Source organism: Oncorhynchus tshawytscha, linkage group LG06 (genome assembly GCF_018296145.1).
Source record: "Oncorhynchus tshawytscha isolate Ot180627B linkage group LG06, Otsh_v2.0, whole genome shotgun sequence".
Taxonomy (NCBI): domain Eukaryota; kingdom Metazoa; phylum Chordata; class Actinopteri; order Salmoniformes; family Salmonidae; genus Oncorhynchus; species Oncorhynchus tshawytscha.
The window spans coordinates 23900991-23916279 of record NC_056434.1 but is presented as its reverse complement, the minus strand read 5'-3'; the positions used below and the strand labels follow the sequence as shown (position 1 = coordinate 23916279).

The 15289-nt window shown below is 45.8% G+C and overlaps 2 protein-coding genes and 1 long non-coding RNA gene across 10 annotated transcripts in view; 2 read left to right on the top strand and 1 right to left on the bottom strand.

Moving 5' to 3' along the window:
• The first annotated feature begins 5802 nt into the window (after positions 1-5802).
• Positions 5803-7533, top strand: LOC112252273. The gene is made up of 4 exons (XR_002953823.2): positions 5803-6183; positions 6533-6619; positions 6712-6997; positions 7198-7533. It is a non-coding gene; the product is annotated as an uncharacterized LOC112252273 (long non-coding RNA).
• A 3216-nt stretch (positions 7534-10749) lies between these two features.
• On the top strand, positions 10750-13382 carry LOC112252272 (olfactomedin-4). 2 transcript variants are annotated; one of them, XM_024423364.2, is made up of 5 exons: positions 10750-10909; positions 11045-11164; positions 11668-11886; positions 12117-12270; positions 12394-13382. In XM_024423364.2, the coding sequence occupies exons 1-5, from the start codon at positions 10850-10852 to the stop codon at positions 13224-13226; spliced, it is 1386 nt and encodes a 461-aa protein (XP_024279132.1). In that variant the 5' UTR covers positions 10750-10849; the 3' UTR covers positions 13227-13382. The 2 variants fall into 2 exon arrangements, with proteins under 2 accessions (XP_024279132.1, XP_024279133.1); XM_024423365.2 differs by having other exon boundaries at positions 10821-10909; positions 11020-11164.
• Positions 13383-14418: 1036 nt separating this feature from the next.
• The window catches only part of LOC112253453 (protein NDRG4), a 32450-nt gene continuing 31579 nt past the window's right edge, over positions 14419-15289 (bottom strand). For 5 of the 7 annotated variants that reach the window (XM_042323098.1, XM_042323094.1, XM_042323096.1 and 2 more), the window contains one exon: positions 14991-15289. This exon is cut by the window's right edge and continues 993 nt beyond it. Coding sequence is in view for 2 of the 7 variants with exons in the window: in XM_042323095.1 (XP_042179029.1) it covers positions 14588-14593 (6 nt within the window). In the remaining 5 variants the exon portion in view is untranslated. Of the gene's footprint in view, positions 14594-14990 lie in introns of those variants that run through there. The other 2 variants (XM_042323095.1, XM_042323097.1) reach the window with 1 other exon arrangement.

The window sequence follows — 15289 nt, the reverse complement described above, 5'->3', positions numbered from 1 at the left end:
ATTCCATAAAAAAATCAGCCGTTTCCAGCTACAATAGTAATTTACAACATTAACATTGTCTACATTGGATCAATTTTATATTATTTTAATGGACAAAAAAATGTGCTTTTCTTTCAAAAACAAGGACATTTCTAAGTGACTCCAAACCTTTGAACGGTAGTGTGTGTGTGTGTGTGTGTGTGTGTGTGTGTGTGTGTGTGTGTGTGTGTGTGTGTGTGTGTGTGTGTGTGTGTGTGTGTGTGTGTGTGTGTGTGTGTGTGTGTGTGTGTGTGTGAGAGTGCATGTGTGAGTGTGGTTGTGTGTGTGTGTGTGTGTGTGTGTGTGTGTGTGTGTGTGTGTGTGTGTGTGTGTGTGTGTGTGTGTGTGTGTGTGTGTGTGTGTGTGTGTGTGTGTGTGTGTGTGTGTGAGAGTGCATGTGTGAGTGTGTGTGTGAGTGTGTTGGTAGCTGTAAGGTTGTGTCACTGCCTTTTGATGTGATTCTAATTGACATGAATGACAAATTAGGGCAAAGTAAACCCAAGGCTAGACCTGGCTAACAAGAGCTACTCTATTAACGATAATGAGATTACGGGGCTGTGAGGACACTGCTGTCAGCCAAGTGCTGTCACTTGTCTGCCTAGAATTTAGCCCACCCATTCAGTAGAGCAGACCAGACCCTACTACCAAAGACAGTACAGTATGAAGATAGGCTAAAACTGCTTCTCCAATAGAAATCCCCGATCACACTTATAGGCGATGTCATGGCGACTTTGGCTAGCTAAGCTCATGCATAGAAACACGTCATCGGGTCTAATGGTCATCTCGCACCAAACTGAGCATTTGCAGGCTGTCAAATCAAAGGAATTCCTTCAATGTAAAGTTGATTTTGACAAATTAAAATGTGTCAGTTTGTCACTTTCACGAGGTTGGAGTAATAACATGTTCAACTACTTAAGACATTGGCTCAGATCTAGGTTGTGCCTTTAGATTTCAAGAAAATTAACAACTAATGAATTCTCTCATTGACTGCTCAAACTTCAAACCCCGGCTTGGTCTGTTTGGTCTGTTTTGGAAGCTTTCCCAGAAGTCTTGTGATGTTGCGCCTTTGGGTTTAGAAACTCTGTGCCACTACCATCAGCACTGATGATTTGGAGATGACATTTCCTGGAAGGGAGAGCCCATATAAAAACACCCACTTCCCAGTTCTTGCCTGCAGTATGGCATTATCATAGGCAGAAACAAACCCATACCGATCATTATGAAGTTACTCAATTTCTGAGCACTGAAATACCATTGAGTTTAAGGTGATGTCCCAGAGTGCTGAAGTACTACTGCTCAGAGCTCTCAGAGCATGAAAGCATTATAGTATAGAACCCTGACATTCAATACAGTGTGTGTAGACACTATTTTGCTGATTAATTATCAGTCCGCAGACATGTCAGAGACATGGCTTCACATCGGGTTGTGTTTTGTAGTGAAAAACCTTGTATTTTTGTTTACGATCTTGTGTGCCTTGGTGTGTCTCATTAGCGTGTATAATAGTCTGTATTTCATAGTGTCCATTGTCTTCATTGTGTCAGTTCTCTTAGGCCTAGCTTCTAAGAGTGTCTTATAAGCATCTTATTACCTAGCTATACCTTTATTCCTCTTATGGTAGAAGGATTATTTGGCAGAGTCAGTCCATCTCTGTGAGTCTAAACTGTTCAGTGTTCCATCCCTGCAGGTCTGCGTCTGCGTGGGAGACCTTCTGTACGGGGCTGGAGGAGTTCCTGGCCAGGGCACAGGAGAGGAGGGCACAGAGAGAGGCTCCAGGAGACGAACAGCAGATCTTGCCCACAGCCGCGGGAGCTGAGTCACTCATCGTAGGGGCTGCAGCGTACAAATTAAAGACATTGTGAGTAGCAGTATGAAATGAAGGCAGCTGCAATATATCAGATACAAAGGGACATACAGTACTGTGTTAAAATGAAAATGATTACAGTCAAAATGTAATGGGGGAAAATGATCAAGTATGAAGGTTTTTGGACAGGTTACACCTCAAACTTAGAGATGCTAAACATTTTGCTGAGCTTTTGTCAAAGAAACATGATTTCCTTGTGTGTCTTCATCTACATTTCTCTCCCCAAATGTGTTTTCTGTTATTTCTCCTTTTTCAGTATTATGTCAACATCGTAGCAATTCCAAAGAACCTGTCTCTGTTTTTACATGTAAAAAAATGCATTTACATCAGGGTACTTACTATATAAACCATTTTTTAAACATTCTATTTAAACCCACATTTTTATGACTCAGGCAGGACATAATAAACTGAATGTTTTAGCCTCAAGGCCATACGGGAAATGCCCTTAAACACAATTACCCAGTTAGGATAGGAAACAGACTGGGTACAGTGTCTAGCTAGCAGGCATTCACATTTCTATCCATCCTCTACTCTTGGACTGAGTGGATTCCCTCCAGGTTTTTTAAATAGTTTTTTATTTATATCTTCAAAATGAAAGAGGCCTTGTTATTATAAGTCCCCTTCTGTAAATCAGGTCTGGGTCCCACCCTTTGTGGCCTGCATCCCTCCCACACCCTCTCTCAGCTCGCCTGTGTCTATTTCCAGAGGATGTCTGAACTGAATGCTGCGCTGTGAGGGAGGTAGTGTGTAATTACCTCCCAATGAGAGAGCAGCAGCAGCAGTGGCATACTGCTTCCCTTTCCACTGCTGCCCCCACCCTCCCATCTTATCTCTGTGCCAATGGCTTCAACATGGCAGCCAGGCTCACCCCACCTCCCCCCTCTGCCATTCTGATCCCAGCCTCCACACGTTCACAGTTTGTCCAGTAAAGTGAATGCTGAGGACAGAGAGAAAAATAGAGTTTGCAGCTTAGGAGTGGTTCAGCTCTGCTGCTTTAGCTCCTCACCAGTCCATTGCGTGTGCTCCTAAAATAGAAACAGGAATATTAATCCAATGTGGAAGTATTAAGCTTTTAACCTGGTATTACCCCAGCGGTCACTTATGGACATAACAATCAGTATTAACCAAGACATTAATGGCCATAAAGAGAGTGATCAACTCAGGCATAGATGCTAGCTAGCTAATGACCATTACTGGTAGGGGTCATCACTAATGCACATGATACAAGAATAAGAGCATTACTGGTAATGGGGATGATAGTAGTGGTCGTCATGTGCATTACCGCTATAGTAATGGCTATTGGCAGAAATAAGGACATGAGTCAGGAAGACAACATTGAGTGAAAGCAACAAATAACACTAACTGAAAAACAAAAAACGACTGGCCTCCTTTACCTTTCAGGTCAACAGGAGAGAAGGTGCTACAGTTATCTCTAATGGTTACCAGGAAGCGCTATCGGAACTGTGGAGTGGGTCGCCACATCATAGAGGTAGGGTGGGGCTGGGGCATGTGTTTCTCAGCTCAGTGGGACATATAATTTCCCAGTAGCTATGTAAAACCATGCTTTAGTGAGAAACTGAAATTAGAATATATTATCTCTGTAATGTTGGGCTATGGTTTGAAAAATAGGAAGGAGCAAGATGAAAGAAAAGTAGGCAAATCCAGTTAAAAATAATATTACGAACTAAAAGTGATACATAATGAAAGGTCAGTTTACTGTAACCATAGAGAGTGAACTATACATAATGTACATTTTCTTGAACTATGGACCAGCAGTCTGTTATTAGGCCAGAAGCTAGGGTGTGTCAGCCAAATCAGGGCAGCGCACTGGCTGCCGCCACAGTCCCTCAGCATCTCTGATCTGCTCTGTCTCTGTGTGTGGTTAGAGCTCCCCTGCTGGCCATGAGAGGGTTTACAGCTTTTCACACAGCAATATTTCACATGGTTGTAAATGTCAATCCCAGTTCTACCATCAACATCTGTTTGTGATGATGGTGCAGTATTTCAAAAGCTTACTTTTGTTCTCTGTGTCCCTCTGTGGTGGTTAGCTACGAAAGACCCAGTCTGTGTGTGGGGCCTACAATGCGTTCCTCACTCACGCTGACACAGACGCGGTGGACTTCTTCTCATGTTGTGGACTCACTGACGATGCCCTGCTCAATGACAAGTTCCGGTACTGAAATACATCACCACCACCAGTCCATGGTGTTGCAGGTGTTGTTTACATCCACCTCTTTCTGTCTTTCATCAGAGAAGTGAGGGATGAATGGACCAACACCACGCTAATGAGTAACCTACCTCTCTCCACAACCGGTGAGTTACCTACCTCCCTCCACCACCGGTGAGTTACCTACCTCCCTCCACCACGGGTGAGTTACCTACCTCCCTCAACCACCAGTGAGTTATCTACCTCCCTCCACCACCACCGAGTTACCTACCTCCCTCCACCACCACCGGTGAGTTACCTACCTCCCTCACCACCACCAGTGAGTTATCTACCTCCCTCCACCACCACCACCGAGTTACCTACCTCCCTCCACCACCACCGAGTTACCTACCTCCCTCCACCACCACCGGTGAGTTACCTCCCTCCCTCCACCACCACCGGTGAGTTACCTACCTCCCTCCACCACCACCGGTGAGTTACCTACCTCCCTCCACCACCACCGGTGAGTTACCTACCTCCCTCCACCACCGGTGAGTTACCTACCTCCCCACCACCACCGGTCCACCACCACCGGTGAGTTACCTACCTCCCTCCACCACCACCGGTGAGTTACCTACCTCCACTCCACCACCGGTGAGTTACCTACCTCCCTCCACCACCACCGGTGAGTAACCTACCTCCCTCCACCACCGGTGAGTTACCTACCTCCCTCCACCACCACTGGTGAGTAACCTACCTCCCTCCACCACCGGTGAGTTACCCACCTCCCTCCACCACCACCGGTGAGTTACCTACCTCCCTCCACCACCACCATCGGTGAGTAACCTACCTCCTTCCACCACCACCGGTGAGTTACCTACCTCCCTCCACCACCACCACCGGTGAGTTACCTACCTCCCTCCAACACCACTGGTGAATTACCCACCTCCCTCCACCACCACCGGTGAGTTACCTACCTCCCTCCACCACCACCATCGGTGAGTAACCTACCTCCCTCCACCACCACCGGTGAGTTACCTACCTCCCTCCACCACCACCACCGGTGAGTTACCTACCTCCCTCCACCACCACTGGTGAATTACCCACCTCCCTCCACCACCACCGGTGAGTTACCTACCTCCCACCACCACCGGTGAGTTACCTACCTCCCTCCACCACCACCGGTGAGTTACCTACCTCCCTCCACCACCGGTGAGTTACCACCACCACCGGTGAGTTACCTACCTCCCTCCACCACCACCGGTGAGTTACCAACCTCCCTCCACCACCGGTGAGTAACCTACCTCCCTCCACCACCACCGGTGAGTTACCTCCCTCCACCACCGGTGAGTAACCTCCCCCTCCACCACCACCGGTGAGTTACCTACCTCCCTCCACCACCACCGGTGAGTTACAGTCCCTCCACCTCCTACTCCACCACCACCGGTGAGTAACCTACCTCCCTCCACCACCACCGGTGAGTAACCTACCTCCCTCCACCACCACCGGTCCCTCCACCACCACCGGTGAGTAACCTACCTCCCTCCACCACCACCGGTGAGTTACCTACCTCCCTCCACCACCACCGGTGAGTAACCTACCTCCCTCCACCACCACCGGTGAGTAACCTACCTCCATCCACCACCACCGGTGAGTTACCTACCTCCCTCCACCACCACCGGTGAGTTACCTACCTCCATCCACCACCACCGGTGAGTTACCTACCTCCCCATCCACCACCACCGGTGAGTTACCTATCCACCACCGGTCCCCTCCATCCACCACCACCGGTGAGTTACCTACCTCCCTCCACCACCGGTGAGTTACCTACCTCCATCCACCACCACCGGTGAGTTACCTACCTACCTCCATCCACCACCACCGGTGAGTTACCTACCTCCATCCACCACCACCGGTGAGTTACCTACCTCCCTCCACCACCACCGGTGAGTTACCTACCTCCCTCCACCACTGGTGAGTTACCTACCTCCCTCCACCACCGGTGAGCCACCTCACATGAACCACACAGGGAGCTCAGTACAGGCCATATCAATGAAGCCGTAACATGTCCTCTCTCCTCTCGTTCTTCAGAGTCAGAGAGCCGTAACCCAGGGTTTTCCTTGATGCTGCTGGAGCTTGAGCTGGAGGTGGAGATGGTGTGAGTTGAGCACACAGCATGGCGCTCTCCCGCTGTGCTCATACAGACCACCCCTGGTTAACATGGTTTATTAGAGCAGAGAGTATATCAAGTAACACATAGATTACACAGAAATGTCTCAGTATTATTACTGCCTTTTTTTTTTGCCTTGTGCCAGGCCGTACTTTGAGGTTAATTGACCTGCATCGTAAAATAAAAGTAAAATAAAAAATAAAAATGTTTCTCTGAGAGAGTGTCATCGTACACTGAGAGAGTGTCATCATAACATAAGACCACACATTACGATGTGCCATGCTTGTCAGGGTTGTGCCCTGTCAGATACTAATTGTTGTGTCTTTATCTCTGTCAGGAGGACCAAGGCCCTGGCAACCTGCCAGCAGCAGGCAGTGTGTGTGTGACAAGGCTGGTCAGAGAGGTCAAGACCCTTAGAGAACAGGTGAGAGTAACCAGCCATAAGAGGATATTTTATGGAATATAAAGCCCTGCTAGATAACTGTACATTCAATACATCTGCGTTAACACATTCAGTTGGAGCTACAGAGAAGTGGACACCCTAAACAATGAGTTGGACAAGGAGAGAGAGCGACGGCACAGAGTAGGTCTGTTTCACATTTGTTTCTTGGCCACAGTAGTGTGTGTCTGTCAGCGTCAGGCCCTACTTACGGTAGTTGTGATCAGACTTATCCACAATGCTGTATAGAATTATAAGGTATTCATTCATGTGTTCTGTTTATGTGTATAGAACAGCAGTTGTTGGAGTATAAACTAAGGAAGACACGACAGCTCCTAGAGAGGCAGGTGATTTGCGACTCAGGTCAGTGTTTATAGCTTTGAATACATGTTCTAATGTGTGTTCTTTTGTTCCCTGTTATTAGTTCCTCCAGCACCCTCTGCTGACCATACTAGGTTACTGATATCGGTTACTGAGAAGCAGTTTTTATACATTACTGTATAACTATGTTTGAATGTGACATTAAACAGTATTACTTTGCTATGAGGGTGTTCTGTTTTTAGATGATTCTGACCAGAATGACCCAGAATCTCCCTGTGAACCTATCAGCTCACATCCCAGTCCTTTAGGCCTGTCATTGGATGCAGAGATGTAGGAGATAGAAGCTGTAAATGGAGTCAAGCCTCAGAAGATTCTGGTACAATATTTACAGAACAACGTTATTGAAATATTACTTTCTATTTTGGACAAAGGGCTCATAACTAGTTTTAAAATGTAAATATTTTTTTGCAGGAAACGAGCACTATTAATGATACTTCAAGGCTACACAGGGCGCTTGTGTGTACATATGTGTGTGTGTGTGTGTGTGTGTGTGTGTGTGTGTGTGTGTGTGCCTGTGTGTAATTTAACCATATTTAATTCAGACTATTGTGCTTCCCTGTATGTCTACCTCAGTAGCTTTGAGGAAATAAAAGTGAATGCCTGACTGAATTAAATCATTTAGAGCCCAATTCAGTGTGTTTATCATGTTTATAGCACTTCAAGACATTTCAAATCTAATTCTAGCCAACCCTTATTTAACATTGTTGTGATTTAATTTCTTTAGGAAGAAGTCAACATTATAAAGATAAGCAGAAAACAGCACACCCACTGTTTCTACACTGAGTGTACAGATTATTAGGAACTGTCTAGCTGGCTCAGCAGTAGTGCTGTAGATAACCCAGTCTCATGTAGTAGCAGTGGAGGAACTGGTTGTTGTAGCCGACGTCAGGTATCTTCAGACGACTTGTGACCTTGGTCTGTAGGTCATAGCGGGCCAGCTCAGCGGAGTCGCAGCAGTTATAGAACACTGCCTCACCATACCACGGTGCCGAAGCCCTGGATGGAATTAGCAAGGCTGAGGGACGGTGCCACGGACACATCCTCGTGGTTCTTGGAGGTCATGAAGTTGTCATAGGGGCTGTAACGGCGAACGATGTTCCCCAGTCTGTGGCCGTTCACAAGGGGCTGAATATAGTAGAAGTCCTCACTGCCCTCCTGGCCTAAGATATCTGAGCTGTCTCTCAAAAACACACTTTTACACTCATTTATGAACTGATCTGGGATTGTCCTACAGGACTCCATGCCATTCTTCAGAAAGCTGCACTTTTCTTTCACCATCTTCATGTTAAAGGTGTTTGACAAATGCATCCTACAGTATCTATCTCCTTACACACCGTATCGATCTGGGAGACACACGGTGAAGAGACATTATTAGCACATGACACATTAGAGTACCCAGAGAAGGGCCTTTGCAAGCTTTCCTTTCTTACCCATCTGAGATGCATTGATAACCGCTTCGGCTAGATTGTATTACATGTTGTAATAAATCTATATCATTTTAGGTTGAGAGGCAGGGTTGGTGTTGATATAATGTGTTAGATTGGGCCCAGATCTTTAAAAAATGTATACTTAAAAAACTGGAAATCAACCAATCCTCCGTTGTTAATGCAATGGAAAGGTCAAATGCTTTGTTATGTAAAAATGTAAAGTGTGTGGGCGACGGAGAGAAAAACAAAATGGTGCAGTTTGAGGCTTTGTGGCGGAAAGTGATGCGGGAGCTGGAGACAGGGGTCTAGTGGGTCTGGGCAGGTGTGATGTAGTTGATGTTTGTATGATGTGAATGTTTTGTATTGTTTATGAAAGATCAAATAAAATCGTACAAAAAAAGATTGTCCAAGATGACATGTAATAAAGTGAACTATACTGTATGTACCTCTTTGGTCCATGTTTGAGTCTGATCACTTGGCTTGTCTTGGTGTATGAAGCCTCCAGCTCCCTCAGTTCCTTGGCTAGCTGACGCAGGTGCAGGGAGGTGTACAGACCCTGGTCGTTCAGGTACTGGTACGGCTCCTGGCTAGCAGTCATGTTCTCAATAGTGGCCTGGATCTGAGGAAGCCTCTCGTTGGAAAGCATCACCTAACAATCAGTTGAGAAATAAAAATATCAATCAACTTAAAATGCACACTGATTACCGCAAAACATTGTTTTGATTTTGATCATATGTCCATGGTTATGTTGTTTATGGAACAGGAAACCATGTCAGAACATAATCATAGCCCACTGTAAAATACCTAGCCCACTGTGACACACCTAACCCACCGTTACACGCCTTACCAGTGCCTGATGTTTTTGCAGGAAGTCTCCGCAGTCCTGCACCAGATGCATAACCCCGTCGAACTTCAGGCCAGGGAACACCTAGACCTGGGGTCTCCAACCTTTTCTAGCATGAGAGATACTTTTTTTTTTTTTTTTAAGAAATACACATCGCAAGCTACTATTTTTTAAATATCTTTCAAATATTCACAACTCTTCCCCGGGTCCTTGGTGTACAAGATGTGTGTTTTCTGTTAAATTATCATTTGTATTTTCTGGAATTCTGTTTTCTGTGTCAATTTTGCTGTACTATTTTATTTGTTTTAATTCCATTTTTTACTCTCAATATTATGGTTATTAATAGATACACGATGTAAATGGGTGTTCTGAGTCCATGTCAATGCTTAAATCACATCAGAATACCAATTTTGAGGTAAGAAATAATAATGTTTTAGATTTTTTTGTGTATTTCCCCTTTAGTTGAACATTTAGAAAGAGAGGAATTGGTCTAGCAATGTTCATGTTAGGCCTACTGCTGCAGAGTGGGATCATGTCAAAGTGGCTTTGATTGGATAGTATCAATCAATCAAATGTATTTATAAAGCCCTACTTACATCAGCTGATGTCACAACGTGACAGCCTAAAATCCCAAACAGCAAGCAATGCAGGTGTAGAAGCACGGTGGCTAGGAAAAACTCCGTACAAAGGCCAGAACCTAGGAAGAAACCTAGAGAGGAACCAGGCTATGAGGGGTGGCCAGTCCTCTTCTGGCTGTGCCGGGTGGAGATTATAACATAACATGGAACAAGATGTTCAGATGTTCATAGATGACCAGCAGGGTCAAATAATGATAATCACAGTGGTTGTCGAAGGTGCAACAGGTCAGCACCTCAGGAGTAAATGTCAGTTGGCTTTTCATAGCCGAACATTCAGAGTATCTCTACAGCTGCTGCTGTCTCTAGAGAGTTGAAAACAGCAGGTCTGGGCCAAGGTAGCACATCCGGTGAACAGGTCAGGGTTCCATAGACGCAGGCAGAACAGTTAAACTGGAGCAGCAGCACAGCCAGGTGGACTGGGGACAGCAAGGAGTCATCAGGCCAGGTAGTCCTGAGGCATGGTCCTAGGGCTCAGGTCCTCCGAGAGAGAGAGAGAAAGAAAGAAATAGAGAAAAAGAGAAAGAGAAAAAAGAGAGCGAGAGCTAGAGAGAGCATACTTAAATTCACACAGGACACTGGATAATACAGGAGAAATACTCCAGATATAACAGACTGACACTAACCCCCTCAGTTTTAGGTTATCATCTCTCCTGTCGTCTTCTTGAACAGAAGTAGCTGTCATGTCACACAAACATGTTTAGTTTCCGTTCCTGATTTCTTCCTTACCGCACACAAGACATACACCAAAAATGAAATTCTCATCATTTTTTCTTCCCTATTTTTCTTCTCTTACCGTTATTCTCCTCAGCAGCACCCACCACATGCCTTGTGGCGTATTGCACAAGAGAGAGTCACAGATCCCCTTGCATATTTACATGGTTCTTAGAGCAACTGGTCTCACATCCACACTGTCCTCTGGTCAAACATGAAGTCCTCTTTGGTGTTCACATTGATGTTCACTGGTCTTGTCTCCATCTTCCCTCAGGTAAGGACACTGTCCTGCTCAGCCCAGAATACATGTTTTCTATATGACATGTAGGAACAATAAGCAACAGCAAAATCTTTACAAAAATAAATGTCAATATTGTTCTGCAGATGTGTACTGTAATATTTCTCCCAGTCTTCGTCCAGTGACTGTGTGTGTGACCTGAAGAACTCTGAGCACCCCTTCCCTCATGACAAGCTGCAGACTGTAGAGAACAGTGCCTCAAAGTGCACTAAAAACATCACTCCACAGCAGGTAAGAGACATGCTTCAAAAATCCTATTTCTAAATTCCCACTTTCTCTAAAACAATTACTACAAATAGTGAGAAACAGATCTCTGATATTTCACATAATTTCATTGTGAATCAAATAGTGAGAAACAGATCTCTGATATTTCACATAATTTCATTGTGAATCAAATAAGAAGAAGCAGATATTTCACCTTTCATTGTGTATAAAAGTAAATCAAGTAATATTGGATGTTCCCTATAAAAGGGTCATTCTGCTGTGCCCAAATGAGAAGCCTTTTTGGTTCCAGGTAAAACCATTTTTGGTTCCAGGTAGAACCATTATGGGTTCCATGCTGTGGAAAGGGTTCTACATGGAACCCCAAACAGTTCTACTTGGAACCAAAAGGGTTCTATCTGGAACTAACAAGGGTTCTTCAAAGGGTTCTCCTGTGGGGACAGCCAAAGAACCCTTTTAGATTCTACACAGTACCTTTTTTTCCAAAGAGTGTATCTCCTGTTCACCTGTAGACTATGGAGGTGGAGGGTCTGTTGCTGGGTCTCAAGAGGCGTCTACCCCAGCTGGAGGCTGATGTGTCAGTGCTGGAGCAGGAGGACGATGGGGATCTGTATGGGACGGTGTCTCTTCAGGTCATAGAGAATGAACTGTCGGAGATCCAGAACCTCATCGACAAACTCAACATTAGCACTCACAGCCACCAACGCCTCAACACAGACACTGCTGAACAGGTAAGGAGCCTTACTGGAGATCAAACTCTATTTTACTCAAGTTGCCTGAAATACTTTACCTTAGCAATGGTCATGCCACATCGGATTAAAAATGCATTATAGTTAGATCATATACTGTATGAACATGTATGACTACCATATACAGTATGAGTTTAGAGGTGTTGTAGAGAAGTGTCAATGCTCAGTTTGATTATATGTGTTGAGGAATGATCAGGTGCTCTGCTTCCCAGCTGCAGGAGCTCAAAGAAGAGATGGGGAAGCTGGAGAAATTTGACAACATGCAGGTGGTCAGGGGAAAGGAGGTTAACAAACGTCTGAGGAGGGACTTGGACCAGTGCCAGAACGGCCACCATCCTACTGCCCCACCCCCTGAACCTGCACCTGGTTCGTCTTCTCATGCCTTCTCCCACAGCAACGCCTGTATTGAAATCTAAAACTTTCTGCATTTGAAGAGTTTTTTGATACTCTGGTGTCACTGTCATCATGTTCATTCTGTGTCTCATGTAGGAAACTGTCCCCTGGGACACCTCCGGAGCGTGACTGGTCCCAACACATATTCAATCACTGAATATGGTGCCTCATATGCTTATGGCTCCTGGGGTCGCGACCCCAAACCTGCTGCAGGGAAGGAGAGCTGGTTTTGGATAGTACCTTTGACTTCAAGCAATGTCTTCTCTAACTTTGTGAGACTTTATAGCAGCCTGAGCTCTCTGGTTGTGGGGGTCAGTGTTCCAGGCACTGTGGCGATTCACCCCTCCAACCCCACCACCAACACCATCCAGGGGCCTAACGTTGTAATGTATGGGGACGCCCTCTACTACAACTGCTACAACAAGGATGCTGTCTGCCGCTTCAACATCACAGCAAAAACAGTCACCACTGTGGGCCTGCCCAAAGGTACTGGGTTCAACAGCAAGTTCAACTTCTGCCATCTGGATGCTTGTTATGGTTACACTGACATGGACCTGGCTACTGATGAGTCTGGTGTCTGGGTGATCTACAGCACCCCTGATAACTTTGGTAACCTGGTCCTTGCTGAGGTGATCCCTGAAAGTCCTCCCACCCTGGGCCGGACCTGGACCACTTCAGCTCACAAGCGTGCTGTGACCAACACCTTTATGGCGTGCGGTGTGCTCTACGCCACACGGTACCTGAGTAAGGAAGCAGAGGAGATCTTCTACTCCTTTGATACTGTGAGCGGCCGGGAGCGTTATGACATCGGTATGGAGATCAAGAAGATGTCCACCAACATCCAGTCCCTCAACTACAGCCCCGTTGACCACATGCTGTATGCCTACAGTGATTCGATGGTTGTTTCCTACAAGGTTAATTTTGGGTAAACTTTATACAACTTGACAGTGTGAATTTTGTTGTGTGCAGATCTTTACCACCTCCAGCATCAGTGGAAGCAAGAGTAAAACACGTTGTCAATCATTTTTTAAATAAAACCAGTGTTGCAAAGAAATGCATTGATTAAACATGTGACTATACTGACAGTTTTTTATTTGTTTTCATTACATGTTCAATACATGGACAGAGACCACTTACAGTACATATATTTCTACTTTACATTTCACATTTTATGACGAAGCAGGTAAGATTCAATCCTACTATCTCTGTGAAGAGAAACAATGCTGGGAGACTCCTGTGAAACCAAACAGTCAGAAAACAACTTTTTCCTCAATATAAATCAATCAATAATACTATAGTAATGATAATACACGAGGACCAGTAATACCACAGATAACTCCATTCTATTGTTATATAAAAAGAGGAACTCAAGGAAAGAGGAACCAAAATGCGGAATGTGTCACAATACAATAGTGTTGGAGTCCTCTTTCAGTTAACCTGCTCTAAAAACAGTGAGTATCTACAGCGCAGGGAAGACGTGGAAGGAGTTGGGGTGTAGGGTGGTCAGGTTAGCAGGTACAAGCCCTAGGGGGTAATGACGGTGGGTGGGTGGAAGGGGGCACTTTGACTATACTGTACAGCATTTCAAAGGGACAAATTACATTCAGGGCCCCCTAGGCAGTATGTTTGAGACTGAGGAAGGGGGCAGAATCAGGTCGGCACAGAGCTGACAGCAACAGTAGTCTTACAGAGAGAAAATGCATGGCAACAACGTTGAATATCACACTCCGATGCATGAAAACAGATTGGAGTAGTAGAAAGGAGTGTTTGTTGTTCTGACTAGTCCTAATATCCTCTCACCGAAGCCCAATTTACATGTTTTATCACCCCTCTATTATCCCCTTTTCAGAACATTTTGTAGACCCTTCGCTCTCACACTGCATCTTCACAAATGAAAATGCCTCATTCATCCAGATAGAATCTCTGCTCTTTCCTACAATCTTCGCTGCAGCCCCCCTGGGGTCCCTTGCACATTGGTACACTGTTGCTAGGCAGCACTATGAACAGAAAAGTGACCTCAGACTGGATGGATGTCTGTGAGGGGCGGGAAGCTTGTGGTTTTGGTTGGAGGTGGTTGGGGGTGGTTGGGGGTGGTTGGGGTGGTTGGGGGTGGTTGGGGGTGGTTGGGGGTGGTTGGGGGTGGTTGGGGATGGTTGGGGATGGTTGGAGGTGGTTGGGGGTGGTGGGGGTGTGTGCCCTACATTCCGAGCTTGGAGCAATGGGCTCCAAAAAAGCCCTGCCCCTTACAGACAGTCCCAGGAAGCACCCCTGCGGTAGTAGTTATCCCACTTCACCCCTGTTGGGGGAAACAGAGAGATTGACATTCAAATAGATGACAGGCAACAGTTGTTACTGAAAATTAGGAATGCAAATCAAATGTAGAAAATTATTACAGTGCAAATTGTCAGGGATCCCAGTTCCTCAAAGGACCAGCCTGACTCAATGGGTAGTCCATCTCAGCAGCTAGCAGCACAAACCTAGTCTCCTCTCCAGTCACAACGACCAGTATTCCAGCTCAATAGCATTGTGAAAAAAGAGGTCTGTGGGATGTTAGGATATTGATCCTCTGTGTAAGTTATGCATGGGTATGGATGTAAATACAATAACATTTGTTTTGTGATGACACATTGACAGTGTGTTTGCGTGTATGCGTACGTTTGTGTGGGCACGCGTGTGTTTTGTGCTACTGTGTGTCAATAAGTGCCCATATACTTTGGCTCGGTTCCCTTACAGAGCCCAGCCCTCATAGGTAAGTGTGTGTGTAGCTTTGGTATATTCTTTGTGTGGGGCTGAGTGCTGTAGAAGGAGAGGCCAGCTGTAGTTCCGTCTTGTGGTGCTGACATGAGAGAAGAACATCTCACATGTAACGGGTTCTGCCTTGGCTCCTAGGTCTGGTTTGGTTTGGGTCAAAATGTGACTGTCATTTGGGAGACCACTAAGAACCAATCCTCAGCAGAACCACTTCCATGTTGGGGAGGTGGAGATGACCGTG

Excerpts from the sequence above, each read along its gene's own strand:
- LOC112252272 (XM_024423364.2), top strand. The coding sequence starts at position 10,850 with ATGAAGTCCTCTTTGGTGTTCACATTGATGTTCACTGGTCTTGTCTCC. Across the intron at positions 10,910-11,044 it reads TTGTCTCCATCTTCCCTCAG|TCTTCGTCCAGTGACTGTGT; the intron begins GTAAGGACACTG and ends TATTTCTCCCAG. Across the intron at positions 11,165-11,667 it reads AAAACATCACTCCACAGCAG|ACTATGGAGGTGGAGGGTCT; the intron begins GTAAGAGACATG and ends GTTCACCTGTAG.